Below are 17,122 nucleotides of genomic sequence, written 5' to 3'. Positions count from 1 at the left end.
ACACTTTTGTGCCTACGCTGATATCTTTGTGAGTAGTCACACAACATTTTTTCTTCTTCACCCCTTGAGGGCGCTCTTGCATTATTAAAGGAAACATGAAGTGACTGCCGGTATGTAAAGTATAGTACTATCTTTGACAAAACATTTGAGGAACTGTACTTTGAAATGTCTGAATTTTATAATTGAGCAGAAGGTTTACTTTGAATTTTAGGCAGTGATCATTTTAAAATAGTAAAGCTTTCATCCTGGGCCTGTAGACTACTTCGGTTACAGGTGAGAAATACAGGAATACAGAAATTGCAAATAATTACCTTTCAGTTACATTTTATTATGGTTGATACTTATCTGCTCAGAAAGCCAATTACTGTTAAAGACAACCATGAGTCATGGACTGCGTCTTCACGATCCAGTTCTGTCCAGACCTCCATGTGTGCAGTGATGACCCACTGTGATAGCACTCTCTTGCAGTACTGGCCTACTCCTAGAAATATATGAGAGGTTCTGATGAAAAATTCTTAAATGTGGGAGACATGAGCAATGTTCCTTTATCTTCAGTAAGTGCTGAAGGTGAATCCAGAGAACATTCAGGGCAAGCCATTCTGGATGCGACTAGCAAAATAATAATAATAAGTTCTATACAAGTGTGTGAGTGAATACTAAACTGTAAAATAGGTAAGAGGTTTAATCTGACATTTTTATAACAGGATGATAGAAATATGATTATTTTAAAATTATTTTTGAAAATGTTCATTCATCATCTCACTCATCTTGTCAGGATTGAGGTGAATCCAAAGCCTATCACTGAAACACTGGGTTTAAGGTTGTGATACATCCAGGATGGGACTCATTTAAATGTGTTCTTGGATGAATTTCATTGGTTGACTCGATGTAATTGTATTTGATGCAATATTTCATAAAACAATCAGTCCATGTCACATTATCCAGATTCACATTTACAGCTTAATTACTACATCAGTAGAAACCTTTGATGTAGGGGAAAGCATAAAACTGGATTTGTCTCTAGCAGAACTAATGAATATCATGAACTTTTCCAGACCTTTTATGAGGGTGGGAAAAAGTAGATCATCTGAGCTTTTGAAGCGCGCCTGAACTGATCAAATCTCTCCCAAACGTCTGCTCTGGACAATTTAGCATTTTTTTTAAGGTGTCAAATCATACAAACACGAAGCCCTAACCACCCGGAGAAGAGGCGGGGTTAGCTCATGAATATTCATTATGCGGGAACAACACTGACCAATAAGAATTGCATATGGGTGGTATGCTAATTAGCAATTGACAGCTGCAGAAGAATGCCATCCAGTCCAGGCGTAGCTACAGAGCAGAGATGGAGAATGGAGTTGGAGTTTTGGGAAGAGGGGGATTATCTCAAACTGCGGTTTTTGAGCATGAGTAACAGGGTGGAATGTTAACGCACTTCTCAGGACAATAGGAAGGAACGTGCTTGTAGAGTCCAGCGGCGGAGGTTTTTTTTTTTTTTTTTTTTTTAAGTTGCTCCAGGGTGTTTAGTTAAAGAAAAAACAAAACAGCGGTTTAAGGATGCACCGCGCCTTCTCGTTTGCGATGGCGGCGGAACGGAGCCGGTATAAGGAGAGACTGGAGGCAACTCTGGCCGGTTTGTGTGAGTTGGAGATGCTGAAACAGCGGCAGGAGAGTCTCGTGCTCAGCGCGCTCAGTCTCGGAGACCCAGGCCCGGGCTGTGCACGCGCAGCGTGGCCACTAATCCGACACTGCTTCCCTAGTTCCGCAAACCTGGAGCAGGAACAGCCGGGATCAGCAGAACAGCAGGTAAAAGTGATCTGGTTCAGAGAAAGTGCACACTCATTTATAAGCTACTGCATGGTGGGGTGGGGGGAAAGTGGAAACTGATCGAATTTAATATCCTGGACCTGAATTAGTAGCACTGTTTTTTTTTTTTTTTTTTAATTATTATTATTTATTTTACTCCAGCTAAAGGTTATTTCGAAATGTATGAACATTTGCATCTCATGTTTGGCCACACTCACAACTTTTCTCTCTCCTGCATGTTTATGGATGGGGAAAAAAAGTGGCTTCTTAAGAGTTATTTGGGTGGTTGATGGTTGTAGATTTCTAAAGCAGTTCTCCACAGCACCTTTTTAAGTTTGCCCCAGACATAAACAAACTGAAGAACCCTTTAGGGACCTAATCAATGAGAGGAATGTTAACTTACCAAAAATGGGACCTTTTTTATGCAGGAACATTCAAACTACATTACTAGATCCAGTTAAAGTGCACCTATTATGGTTTTTCAAATATTACCTTTCATGTAGTGTGTTAGAGCTGTTTGTGAATGTAAAAAAGTCTGCAAAGTTTTAAAAATCAAAGTGCATGACAAACGGAGTTATTGACTCCCAAAAGAAGGAACCGATTCTGAAACGAGTTGTTAGTAATTCCAGACTTACTTCCTTTACGAACCTACATAGGTTTGTAACAAAAAGCCCCGCCTCTGGTCTTCATTGGCTGCTCGCTGACAGCGGTAGACCAATCACAACAGACTGAGACATCTGACCAATCAGAGCAGAGTATGCTCTCTGAAAGGAGGAGTCTAGAATTAATCTTTTAGAACTAGTCATTTTTGACACTGGGGGAAAGAAAGGTAATGCTGCAATTTAAATTATGAGCACATGAAAGTGTTTTTTGACCTTGGATGCATGTAAATCTATTGTATGAGACCTTTAAAACAAAATTAGGCATGCTTCAAAAACATCATAGGTGCACTTTAAGTTTTATGACCACGAGGCCAACTGAACGTTTAATGGAAATTAAGAACACTATTAAATAACATTAATTCAAGTAAATAACATTTACTAAAAGACATGAATCGGTTAAGAAAGCCAATTTTATAAAATCAACATAATTGCTTACTCACAAGCCAGAAAGTTGTGCACGAGGCTGCTGTCAGCTTTCTAAACCATGGAAAGTGTAATTTTTATGGAAGAACTCAGTCTGTGGGTGACCAAATGATGACTGTCAGCATGTCCCACAAAACCACACACTAACACTTTACTACTGGATCCCAACAATGCTGTCCACAAGCAAATAATAACAGTAATGTCCTGGGTGCAAATGTACAGTTTTTCATTTAAGTGAGCAATCCTGGTGTAGATGTTTTTGGTTGTGGGATCTTGTGACTATTTGTGGCTAGCAATTATTTCCCAAGCTAAATATAATTTGCAGCAAATGTTTTTTCATTGCTATGAAGCAGAGAGCTACTTTTAGAAGTTATTTTAATCTAAAAGTAGAAGCTTGTAAGAAAAAAAAAAAAAAAAGATTAAATTAATTGATATTTGGAAATTGTAACGCCTCCAACTGCAGGTCACTACAACATCTACTACAGATCTCCATGTCCCTTCTGTTCCTGTAGATTTGTTATCTCTTTTGTAGAGAAATAGCGTCTGCAGTGGCCTAATCTCATTGTTTGAGTATGTGACAGGCCCTGGTGGATAGAAGTGGGGGGTCTGTGTACTAGCAAGCCACCGTGTGTGTGTGTGTGTGTTTGTGTGTGGTGGGGGTCAGGGGGATATCAAGGCTAGTAAAGATATGCAGTAGGCCTGCTGTTCAACAAACACACTCAAACACACCAGACCAGTTTATTCCTGGCATCATGGTGCTGACAGCAATCCAGCAATCTGACAGCAGGCGACAGCTGGGAAAGCGCCATTCATACTGTCCGCAATCTGGGTGTGAGCATGCGTGCATCATGCCGCACTGTATCTCATTGAGCAACTGCGTGTCATGTGCACTCTATCAGTATTCACTCACAAGTCCGGCTGCACAGAGGTGTCTCAGTGAAGGACTGAGATTATATGTGCATGTGCCATTGTGTTCTGATGGAACGGTCATGAAAAATGCACTAGATTCTGGAAGGTTTAAGTGGGCTCCTTAAGGTTCAGTCAGCATGCAGACCTTTTTAGTTTTTCATTTAAGTGAACATTTTTCAGATGTGGGATCTTGTGCCTGTGTGGCTGGAAATGATTTCTTGAGCTAAATATCATTTTCTCATTGCTTTGGAGCAGAGAGCAGCTTTTAGAACTTATTTTTAGTATAAACCTCTGTTGTCTTGAGGCAGCTTCTCCAAATTTTATCTCTGGCTAAACTCATTAAGTGGGCTCTGTAGAGTGGTGTATGGGGCCTAGGAGGAAAACTGTGTTGTAGCAGTTGGCTTGCTGTTCTAATTACCACAATCAGCCTCCCTACCAGCTTAGCACTGAAGGAGCAGAAGAGCAATTGAGAAGTGAGATGATAACAGCAATGTTAAATACAGTCTTGCTTGTGTGTTGTGTCTGAGCATTGTCTTCTCAGTCCTTCACTACATCCAGATCCGCCCTTCAATTATGTTCCCCTGTTAATTTGTGTGATGACATCATTTTGGTTAAACTAACAAGCTTTGGGTGATTAGGTCTGAGGCCAGGGGGATGGGTGTGTAGGTATGGGGGTGTAAGGCTGTAGGGTAAGGTTACAGACATGTTGCAGACTCCAGCCAACTCTCTGCCATGGATGAGTGGTGTAGATTAGTCAAAAGAAGTGTGTCTTTTGAGTGTGGAGGAGTGAAGCAGACTTTGAAATTGAGTATGAGATCCATGCAGCTTTTGCATGCAGCGATGAGATTTGTTCATTACATCATCTGCTTGGAAATTTCAAGCAATAATGCTGGTGTTAAACTTCAGCTATTCATGCGTTAGCAAAAAATTGAAGCATTGTGATAGTTTTTTTTGGCGTGTGTTCATTTCTCTATTTACACACACTGTATTTCACACCAGGGAATCTCCTGAGAATGTCTTTATTCCTTTACTTTGGCTAAGTCAAACCTCAATGGCCAACAGCACCATACATGGGTACAGCTCTATTAAGGAACGCGCAAGCGAAGATAAAAAGCCCTTATTGTCGTTGCTGTGTTCTTTGTATTTCTGTGAAATGACATCATTGCGAGAGAATCATGGGTATAGTAGAACCACAGAGCCTTCATGTTCAGAATTCCAGCTTAGTTATTTCCTGCCGCACCAACAGAGCAGATGTGCCACCTCGCCATTGTGCCTGATGAAGACTCATAAGGACTGGTTGTCACCAATTATGGCTTTTCATAGAAAATGTGGTTGTAGACTATTTTTAGTTCCTGGTAGCTACATATATGGACTGCACACACACACACACACACACACACACACACACACACACACACACACACACACACACACACACATATACAGCTATCGCCTAGCAAGGTTGCTTGGTTAACTTGGATCAACACTGTTTCAGACTCATTTGACTTGGAAAAACCCTGCCTGTGTGAATCTGAGACATTTTTATCACCTAAGTCTAGGTACCAGCATTTTTTCTGGAGAAGTAGATGTTGACCAAAGCATTATAGGAACAGCAGAGCAGTGTGGATTGGCTGAGGGCGTGATGGGCAGGGTCAGGGAGGGGGTTGGGGGTGGTGGTGGTGGTGGCGTGGGGTGGGGGGGGTTCTGTGGAGAAACAAATGATCATTGAGGCAGTGGCCTCACAGGAGCCCCTTAACCACAGAGCCCAAGCCAACACTTGCATTAGCACATTTTAGATGAGCACACAGCAACAGATCTTATTTCTGCTATGAAGGCAGAGAGGGAAAAAAAAATCATAAAAGACATTTCATATTTAATACATCACCGAACCTATGTGGATAAGTGTTTTAGCAGATCAGAGGCAAAGTCATCTGCTTGGGATTGCTTTTACAGCCTTGCAGAGCATGCTATGCTAATTTAGGCAAACACGTCTAGCTACAGTATGTTGGAACTGTGGCTGTCTGCTTCAATATGCAGATGATGCCATCGTCCATGTGTCTAACCAATAGACATAAAGCTGATGTCTCGAGAAACTCACTACGTTATTTTAGCATAATTAAAAACTTTAAATGGGATGCTTTTTAGCCTGCTGAACTGTACAATGTACTAAGAGAATAATAATAATGATGATGATGATGAACCTGGAGATAGTATCTGACATCTTTCTGTCCAAGTTCAATCAGGCAACTATTCTCAAGTGTCTTGTGCAATGAAAATTCCCTCAGTTCCTCTGGGCCACATGCACTCTCTCACTCCTACGTGTCATTTTACACTTAAGCGTTGTTAATGCAATGAATCAGGGTGTGTGGGTGAGGGTGTAGCTGTTAGCAGTGCCACATAAGCAAAAATGCAATAGATCTGGAATTGTAAATCAGGCCTTTGTGTAATTATTTTATTCATTTCCACACCATCCCTGAGATTCTTTGTTTTTCTCCCCATCTTACACATTATTGTCATCTACAGTCAGATATTTAGAAAAGAGCAATCAGGTGACAAATGAGCTCATTTTGGGAGATAAGGCCGAGACGCAATCTTCCATTCTTTCATAAATGGGACGATGTGTTCCTTTCATTCCCAGACATCTCATTCCCAGAGTTTATGACTGAGAGCATTGATGGGACGCTGATTCACCCTCTCTTTCTCACTCATCTGGGAATCCTAAATCCTACGCACTCAGGATGCAACACACACAGACACCGGACGTCTTCAAAGTAATGGAAAAAGTAGCATCAGACAGACTGTATACAGACTTCACTGATTGTGCACAATGTTTATAGTCTGTTTAGTCCCTACATTCATTTTGTTAATAATCACCCTCATTCCTGATCTCTGTGGAATGGCCATCTGAGCTTTTAGTTTTCATCCTCACACAATGAACTACAGCGACCGGAGATATTGATTAAGATTTAAAAGGTAGGGGATGTGTCAGTGATGTTTGTTAAATAGATTATATTAGCTTGATAATTTTCTGTCTTTTATAGGAGAATTCAAATCTCATTAAATTTATTGGTAAAGCTTTACCTAAGGGCAGTGTTTATGTGGCTACGTAATAACTACATAAACCGACAAAAACATTAGAGATATTCTAACAGGCACCAGCTGTCCTTAGACATGTTATGAGTTTGTGAAATGACACGTACAGAGCTGACTTACATCTGAACATCATGACATCTGACCTTGTAGCTCAGTGCTCTGGTATGTCACAAAATGGTGATCATGGAAAAGCGAACCCATATGGAAATGTGATATATGGATTTCCAATACATGCAGTGTATTGAATTTCACAATAATTTCACTTGTACAAAATATAGGCCATATTTACATAGACATATAATTGCCATATATACAAACACATATATATGAAATTGGTCCTTTGCAAATGTGGAACATATATGCAGTGTGTGTGTGTGTGTGTGTGTGTGTGTGTGTGTGTGTGTATATATATTGGTAATGCAAATATGCCAATATATGGCAGGAGGAAATAGGTGCATATATGGATAGCATATATATGACCGATGTATGTTTTATTCATACATATGTACTGTGTGTAATATATATATATATATATATATATATAACTTTTATTTAATTTGCAGTTATTTTTTGGAAACATTCAATTAACACAATACAACTCAGAAATATTAGGTACTGGATCATTAAAAAGTGGGGAACAAACAGTCAAACAGTTGTCTTCAACAGACACGTTCAATACTGGATCAAAGAACAAAAACAATCCATTTTTAATCAGTAGTTTACTATTGTTTTGCAATTCATTGACCATGGGTGGTTGCAGGGAATCTTTTAATAACGGCATCTATAAAGAGAAGAGACACACACTGAGCTCATTGTGTTTGCACATAAAATAATTAATACAGAGGTATTTGCAATTAATTTTGTTTATGCAGTAACTACTTTGTCTTTTGTGTTGTCTTACTTTCAGAAATTTAATAAACACCTTGATTACAATAAGACATTACAATAAATATCTAACAATATGTTTTTATCAAAGCTTGAAAAACAAGACATAATAATTGCTTCTTTAGCCCAACCTGTAGAGCATTCCCTGTGCTTCAAGGCCCTGTTTACACATGGCTTTAAGATGCTTCCTGGGTCATCTGTAAATGGACAGCACCAAGCACAGGTATAAACAGGGTCCAGTGCACCTTGATCACACAAACCACATTCATAGGTGGTCTAAGATGCATATGACTACACCACATTTGTAGTGTACCACCTCCAAGAGCACAGCAACTACTCTTCCAGGAAGTCACAAAAGAGCCAAGGACAACATCAAAGGAACTGCAGTCCTTCCTTGCATCAAGAAAGGTTCATGATGGTGTGGGGATGTTTTGCTGCTTCAGGGCCTGGGCAACTTGCAGTAATTGAGAGAATTCTGCTCTCTACCAGAAAATCCTAAACTTGATTATGCAGCAAGACAATGATCCAAAGCATTAAAAAAACGAGTGGTTATTTGAGTTATTGTAAACTGAGACTGAGGTGTGCATGAAAATCCTAGGAGATTAGCAGTTTCTGAAATACTCAAAGCAAACCCATCTGGCACCAACAACAATGCCAAGGTTTCCCCCATTGTTATGTTTGCTGTGAACATTGAACATGAACCGTTGATCTGTATCTGAATGTTTTATTCATTGCACTGCTGCAACATGCATTACTCTCTAATATTTTCACAAAAATATACAATAAAGGCATAGTAATACCATAATCATCATCATTATGTGACTGACATGCTAGAAAAAGTTGAAAGATACAAAGTTACTCAGATTTAATTATATTCTAGCATACGTCACAACATAATTACGTCAACATAAATACATGTCATTTGTTGGAAATGTTATGTCAGTTGTCATGAATGGCTTATGTAGGATTCCTTGTACTATTACTTTTATTTATTTATTTATTTATTTATTTATTTGTTTGACCTTTTTTACACAATCATGTCTAACTAGAGAGATGGGCAAAAATGCACCACTATATATTGTAGTAAAAAAATAAAAACTATCCAGAACTGCAGCTTGTAGGAGATTGTATAAGATTGTATGAAAAATAAAATAAATAAAAAAATCTTATTAGTGTCACTTCAGACGGTAATGTTAGCATTCTTGAGGATGCTTGCTGATGTTAGCGAAATTTGAACAAGTAATAAACAATTAGTTTACTAATAATAAACCCCATCAGCAGGGGTTAGACAACTTTATTATTAATTTGACTGCAATTACTAAATAATTCACAGTGGCCTCAGGATGAGCTTGAAGAAGAATAACTGAATAATAATCAGGAACTTGAAGGCGTCCTCCTGCTGTTATACCTTCCTCTTGTGTGTTGTCTAGAGCTTAACATAGCTACAGTGTTATAGCAGCTTTGCCTGCTGGCCAGTACTCTGCGCACAAGATACTGAAAAGGATCCTGAATAATAAGAGATCAGTTGAAATCTTTTGAACACATTAAACAGCCAATAAATACAGGCGTGAAATGTTTTTTTTTTCCGGCATGCTAGATTGCAGCGAGTTAGCCACACATTACTACATATCTCCATTCCCTCCCTGATGAGTCAGCAAGGCATTTGGAAGCTGCTGCACTGTTCATGAAACTTTCACCGAAATAAGGTTCTGCCTTTAATAAGTGTTTTATTGTTAGCAGAAAATGATTAAATGGGGACCAACTCCATGTGAGTAAAGTTCACCATGTTATCGTGTGTGTGTGTGTGTGTGTGTGTGTGTGTGTGTGTGTGTGTGTGTTTAGGGTTTGATGGCAGTTCTTCAACAGCAGGTAGGAGAACTGAGGGTGGATACAGAGACCAGATCAGTGGAGCACCTCACAGATGCAGGAGATATCGGACCAAGTTCAGGTACACCTCAATTCACCGATCTGTAACTCAATCACATGAATGTGTTTCCCACTATTCCTCTAAATGCATTCCATAAAAGAAACAAAGATTTTTTTCAACAATTCTGCTTGCACTGATTCAATTTAAATCATATAATTAAATTAAAACAACTTTGCAGAAATACGGCTGTAAATTTTGATCCGTAGCCAGAGGTGACAGTGATGGGGGGGGGGGCGCTGAGATGACATGAGGAGGAAACCCTGCTTATTTATAACTTTCCATTTGCCTAAAGGACACCTAAAGCCGGAAATGTCTGTATTTGACATCAATCCCACAACTCAACTCCTTCATCACAGCACTTGCTTGGTTCAAATAGAGTTTAAAGCCCTGATTGGCATAACATGGACCATATGAGATCACACCAGCATTAATAGTATTTATAGTTTACAATATGTTCTTTGTATTCATTTATTAAAGCTGACCCAGGCATCCTTATCTATTTATATATATATATATATAGTAATATCTTCCATATAAAATAATGGTGTGAGTAATGTCACGTGAAGGAACAGGCAGACAGATGCAAATGCAGGTAGATGTGTTTATTAAGATCAGGGTAGACAAATCCAAAACGTAGGTAAAAATCAGATCCAGTAAACATGCAAAAGGTCGGCCAATCAACAAACAGGATATCAAAGACAGGACAATATAAAAAAACACAAGGCAAAAAGAGGTCAATAACAGAAACATGAGCAGAGAGCTAAGCAGGCTTGGTATAGTCATAAACACAAGGAATGGCACATGTACACCTCAAAGAATGAGTGCGATGAGAGTCCTTTTATATTGTGGCTGTGATTGTGCTATAAATTGGGTGCAGGTGTGTGTAATCAAAATGAAGGTGAGAATGAACGTGTCAATATGTGAGTTTTCTGGGAATAGCAGTCCATGGTGGCCATGTTTGTAGGCTGCAATGCAGGCTGGGAAGTGGGGTTCATGGCATAATGACCTAATAAGTAATAGGTTATCAGCTTACTTGAGATTTTCCCTAACAAAAATGATTTCCAGTTTGCTATGCCTTTAAAATGATGCACTGTGTTTAATATTGTACGTTATGATAACTTATCACTTTACTGTGGTACTTCATGCTCAGGATATTCAGCTAGTCAGTTCACTATACATTCATTAGTCACTGAAAAAAAACATGAAAAGGACAGAGAGAAGATGCAGGTAGATGGTAAAGAAAGCAGACTAAATGTACTTTTTTGGTTGTAAAATATTTCTGACTAGATAAGGCCAATTCTTCAATCAACTGCACAGTACTGCCTGGGACTTATTTATTATTATTATTATTATTATTATTATTATTATTATTATTATTATCAACAATAGACCTTTAATGGATCATGAACCCTGAACACTTTGACATGACTTTGCATGAAGTTCAGAGAGCTTTGTGGACCCATTCCCCAATGAATTCTTCCCACAGTTGTTTTTGTTGACCTTTTAAAATAAAAACAAATATTTAATAAAAATCCTTGTGCCCTGTCCTAGTAAACGTAATCATGAGCAGTGCTGTGTGAATGAGCATTTTCAGATATGTGGGTTGCACATCACTCTCCAATCCCACTCAACTAGTTTAGAGTCAGATCACATGCCAGATCAAAAAGGCCGATCCAGAATTGTTTTCGTAAGATACTGAGGCAGGAGTTGAACATAGAGGAAAAACTTCCAGACTTAACATCCTCCATAAATTGTTAAGCTACTACAAGTTTCCGCAACATGCCACATGGTCTGTTTCATTCTTTTAGTTTGATACACAAAAGAACGGTGTAAAAATAGTGATGTCCTGAAACAGTTTTTACTATGGAAAATACTGCTTTTTAAAATGATTGGTTGACTACCAACTATACTTAGTAGATGTAAAATCAAGATAAAAGTCATTTTTGTCTTAAGGTTATATATTGCATGCCAACTATAGTTGTTATTCTCATCATTATTCTGATCATGAAATTACAGATTCCTGTTAGTTTAGCAATATCAAAACTGTGAGAGACAATCAATCATAATATCGATTGCTTGCTTATAGCACTTGGTTAATTTTCATCAAGGACGAGCCTAAGCTCATCAACAACAAAAAAGCAACATACTACCAAAATACTCTCCACAGTGAGCATTTAGTTCTACTGAAAAAAGCATGACTTCTTCTACAAATTGTTTTATTCTTTTCATATAACCATACTGTTCTCTTTAAAGCTAGCCTATGACTCTGCTATATAGAGCACATTCTCTCCCAAAATGATTATACTCGTACTGTTTGCACTGCAGGGACATTCTTCTAGCACACAGTATATCATGCTCGTATCAAACGCAGGCTTCTCAGAGATTCATACATCTTCAGTTCATACAGTTCCACTTTCTCTTGTGTATTTGGCCAGGTTTCTGTGAGCAGAGAGAGAGTCAGTCTTCTCTGGACTCGGGTGACCTCTCTTCCAGGACCTCATTTCCAATCCAATCACCTAGTTCCAGTGAGAGAATTAAATCTGCTGGTACGTAGCCTATCAAAGCTCCTCCTCCTTCACTTATTCATTTATGTCTCATTTGAAATCCATAAAATGCATCATGGTAAGCTCTTTAACTTTAGCTTGCTGCAGAATTGACCTTTTTTTGTCTTTTTTTTTTTTATTTCACATTAACCTCATTGCAGTTAAGGGGTTAACGTGGTAACATCCTATAATTACATCAGTCATAAAGTCCTGCAGGCAGGAACAGACCTCCCGTTCAGTCATGAGTTTTGCTGTGCACTGAGACCTCACTGTGTGCATGCAAACCCAGGATACAGAGAGAAAGGCAGTCTATGTGAGCGCAAAGCATGCATACACACACAGTTTATGGGTTTCCTTTGTCAAACGTTGAATTTTTGCCATTATCTCCCAAATTAGTCACAGTCAACTGCAGTAGTAAGTCTGACCTTAGTTTCATGTCTCGCACATCCGTGACTTAACTGACCCCAATCATTTCCTCACAATGAGAACACAACCAACACACTCTGTTAAACCTGAATGTGGCATGTAGAATTTACTACCTAAAAAAAAAGTCCTAAAAAATACTTTTGCCTTTCTTATCGCTAGTAAATTGATGCAGTACATTTTATGTTCTAGTATGAATTAGAGACATGGCCTACTATAACTTCCCTAAATTGTGTGTTACCTAATGACTAGTAATAGTTTTACTGATTAGTGGGAACATAGTTATTAACAAACCGCCCCCTCCCTGCACACACACCAGCAATACTTATGTGTTCTGAAAAACATTAATATAGTTTGCATAATGTGTTTTGCAAAAAATATATATATTTATGAAAATGTATATATTTACTAACTTTTCAAAACATGTACTGTAAGCTTGTGCATATTTTTAGGAGAGAATATATTTCACGGAGTAGTTTAATAGGACTTTTATTTTTTTTTAGCCTAGTCAGATATGATTATACATTACATAAACCACATAAACACGGTCACATAAACAGTGCTATACATGCAAACATATGCAATAACCCGTGCCTTGTTTATGTCTAAAACAGAGCAGCACTCAATCTTGGCAGCAAAATAGTAATGTTTGACTCACACCAGAACCACACAGACACCCTCTGCCTTTAAAAACCACACTGGGGTTCATTCTTGGCCCCAGATATTTTTTCATCCTGAATCCAGTGTTCAAGACAGTTGCACCTCATCAGTCAAAAGACTCAGAACTGAATGCTTTTCTGCAAATAGGTTATAATGTGCACAAGCGCATATGTACTCGACGCTGTTTTTGGCTAGATTTAAATGTATATAAAAGCTAACACTTAAGAGTGCATTTTGAATGTTAATTAATGAATTGCAACGCAGGTCAAACAACTTGAATTTTTCAAAAAAAGGGAAAAGGTATTAATAATAACAACGTAATAATAGTAACGGCAATAGAAATGTATTTGTAATAATAATTTCTGCATAATAATTTGTCAGTCAGCCAATTATAAATGAAATGTAACATCATATTGGAAAGTGATTCTGAGTGATTCTTAGGGCTGATGGTTAAAATAATATAAACTTAATAGAACAGGAACCTTTACAACCGCAAAAAAAGAATTGAAATTTGAGTATTCAGATACGGAAAAAAATAGCAAATAGTAGTAGTAATAATAATAATAATAATAATAATAATAATAATAATAATAATAATAATATTACTAGTATTATTGATATTAATAATAATAGTAATAATAGCAAATAGAACCTCTTGACCAGTTTTCTAAAATAAAAACTGGTCCTGCCTGTAAAACATGGTAAGCAAGAAGATAGAAAGGAAAATGAAGCAAATAGAAAAAGACAATACAATTTGGATAAAAAACACAATGTAAATTCTGATTTGAGCCAAAATGTAAAAACTTTTTTATATATATATAAATTGCTGAATTTAGATGAAGTACAATTGAAATAAATTGTTAGCATAGAATGCCCCTGGACTAGATTTTCTGTGCAGTAGACTTTAGATGTCCCTGGATTAGACTTTCTCTTAACTAAACCTCAAATGCCTTCAAATTCCTCAGACCCATCTTGCTTATACTGTTTTCATGTCTGTCTGTTAATTTCATGTGGTTGACATCTTGCATTGTGGATTTCCTCTAACATGGATTCTCTTCATAGGAGATATGTTTGTGACCAGTCGTGATGGACTGCAGGACTCTGGGGGCTCTGCAGGACGATCTCCGGTTCCACGCTCGCTCTCAGTCCCCCAGCCGCCTCTGATGGGTCTATTAAAGAGAGGTGGAGAGGGGGAGCGCTGGCTCTGGGCTGAAAGTAATGGAGCAGGAGATGATGAGCCCACTTCTGAGGACTACCAACAGTCTCAGCATGTGGAGACTTACATCCTGGGTCTGATCCAGCGTCGTCTTCTCGCCACAAGGCAGTGCAAGCCCCGTACCAACATGAGCCCTGAGGCCAGAGGAGTTATGAGGCAAAGTAGTCTTTGCCGCAAGGAACCTGTCTTCATTCCTGATCACTGCAAGATTTCTTCAAGCCCTGACAGACCAACGTGGGCCTCATACAGCCTTGAAGAGGAGCAGCTAGGGGGCTTTTCCCCTGGAGAGCAACTCCCTGCTCACTATACAAGGCTTGAGGAGCAGATCCCTGCTCATTTCTCAAGACCTGAGGAGCAGCATACCACTCATTATTCCAGGCCTGAGGAGAAGCTGTCTACACAATATCCCAGGCCTGCACTGTCAGGAAATCACTCCACATCTCTGGATTTCCCCTCTGGAGATTTGGATCCCAGCAGTAGTGAAGCAGACTCACCCCACCACTACCAGCTCCCACACTCACCCTCTTCAGAAGAGCATTTGGTCAATGCACAGTACATCCCAGCACAGCCATGCCAGGCACCCATGAGAGCCAAAACATCTCGTGCCCATGCTGCCCCCAAAGCCGGCCGTGTTGGTGGTGCCTACTCCCCTGAAAGACCACAGCCCAAGCCACGGGCCATGCCCAAGAAGTGCCGCTTTAGTGAAGAAAGGACAGCTCCCAAGAAACCTGGACGAAAAGCCTGTCGCTCGCAGTCAGAGAACAGCCTGCTGGGACAGAAGGGTGTCCCTGAGCGAAAGTACAGCACGGTGGAGCGGGACACAGGCCGCGCTAACCAGTCCAAATCCCGTCGCCAGCAGGGCAGCTTTGGGCACCGCCGCTGGCGCTCCACACTAGAGCTCAGCCAGGACGAAGCTGATCCCACACCAGAGCGAGAGGTCAGACGTACCCGTAGGTCTAGACCTGCTGCACCAACCTATGTATACAATCAGACTCCTCAGCATCTTCATCCACATCATCCACACCAATTTCCTCATCCTCACCTTCACTCAGACTACCCACAGCACACCTCAGTGTGCCGTCCAGAGGGAGGCTACAAGCACTCAGGCCTGGGAGAGTGGGAATCCAGTATGAGTGAAGGGGAGTCCCCTGGATCAAGTTCCATGTCCAGTGACTCTGATGAGAGTGGAGGACTGGTGTGGCCTCAGCAACTTGCCCCACCGTTGGCTCCTCCTTCACCCCCCACTCCTTCTGGGGCACCACTGCAGTCCAAAGCCTTGGTAAAGATCAAAGCCTCACATGCTCTCAAGAAGAAGATCCTTCGCTTTAGAACTGGTTCCCTCAAAGTCATGACCACCGTTTGAGCTACTGGGTTAAGCATCCATGGAGGTCTTTTCTCTTCACTGTTTTGGGATATCCTGAGACAGAGCAGAAAGGTCTAAGCTACCTGCCTCAGATTATAGTGAATCTGAGCCTAAAACCACCATGTACATATATGTGTATGTGATAAAGGTGTTTGTATTTATGATTGTACTCTGTAAATAAAAAATCTGGGCCCATGTAGATGGGGCCATGTAGCCTTTAAGATGTTTGTGGTTTAAGAGACAATGGTCTGAACATATAGGAAAAGAACTGAAACTAATTTGAATTCGAATACGAACTCCATCATACAATCAATCGTTTGGTGTAGAATATAATTACAGTATTACATTGGTTTCAGTCACAGCAGTACACATTAAAGCAGTAGAAGACAAATATTTTAGCTGCTCCATACTGAGAAAGAGACGAGGAAGGATTAGTGATCTATGACGAGAAAAAGAGAAACTCTAATAGTCTGCCTTGCCCAGACAAATGCAGACAAAGGAAACATGCCAAGCATAATACAGACAATTCATAGGAAGTCAAACAGGGTTGTGTTCAGCACAGTGTTACAGTCCCACAATAGGAAAGAGAAGGCAAACCCTGGACTAGATGAAATGCTGTGTGCACTATTAATGCCTTTTATGTCTGCAGCATTCCACAATTATTTTATTTTAACTTGACCTGGGAAGTGATTTGTTTATTTGTGTAAAACACAGTGATGTGGGGGTTTCATCATGGCCAGAGTGAGGAAGTTCACTGTTACAGCTTCACACACAGGCCACCCAAGTTTAGAGCTTTAGTATATGGCAAATTGGTGGATGTTCTCAAGAAAGTCTGGTTTGGCCAGCTACTGATGTAGGTGCAACATTCAGCCAAAAACACAAAAACACTAATGAGATAATTAACTCCAGCTGCACTATAATTAATCTCTCAGAATTTTGAGACACTTCCTCCACTGGGGGCATGTTTATGTAAGGGTTGTAGAGCACTGAGAGATCTTGCCAAATGTGCTTGCAGTTGAAATTGCCATAGTATGTACCCAAGTAGAAAGTAGAGGATCCACCATGCTGACTAGGGGATGAGAAAGGCAAAGCCCTAGTCCAGTCTGAATAAATCAGTTGGTGGGATTAACTTGGAATCCTAGATTTCATAATTGATGAGATTTGAGAGGCAACATACGCTCTCATCTGTCACCACAACACTAGCCAATCACA

General features: G+C 39.6%; 1 protein-coding gene across 1 annotated transcript; it reads left to right on the top strand.

Annotated features, from left to right (window-relative positions):
- Window positions 1-1,301: 1,301 nt before the first annotated feature.
- Window positions 1,302-16,137, top strand: dact3a (dishevelled-binding antagonist of beta-catenin 3a). The gene is made up of 4 exons (XM_017489868.3): window positions 1,302-1,806; window positions 9,621-9,726; window positions 12,141-12,251; window positions 14,394-16,137. Exons 1-4 carry the CDS (start codon window positions 1,558-1,560, stop codon window positions 15,908-15,910), a joined length of 1,983 nt encoding a protein of 660 aa, XP_017345357.1. The 5' UTR covers window positions 1,302-1,557; the 3' UTR covers window positions 15,911-16,137.
- Window positions 16,138-17,122: the final 985 nt, after the last annotated feature.

This window comes from Ictalurus punctatus, chromosome 16, assembly GCF_001660625.3.
Source record: "Ictalurus punctatus breed USDA103 chromosome 16, Coco_2.0, whole genome shotgun sequence".
Lineage (NCBI taxonomy): Eukaryota > Metazoa > Chordata > Actinopteri > Siluriformes > Ictaluridae > Ictalurus > Ictalurus punctatus.
The sequence above is the reverse complement of the archived record's forward strand: the minus strand, read 5'-3'. Positions and strand labels throughout refer to the sequence as shown.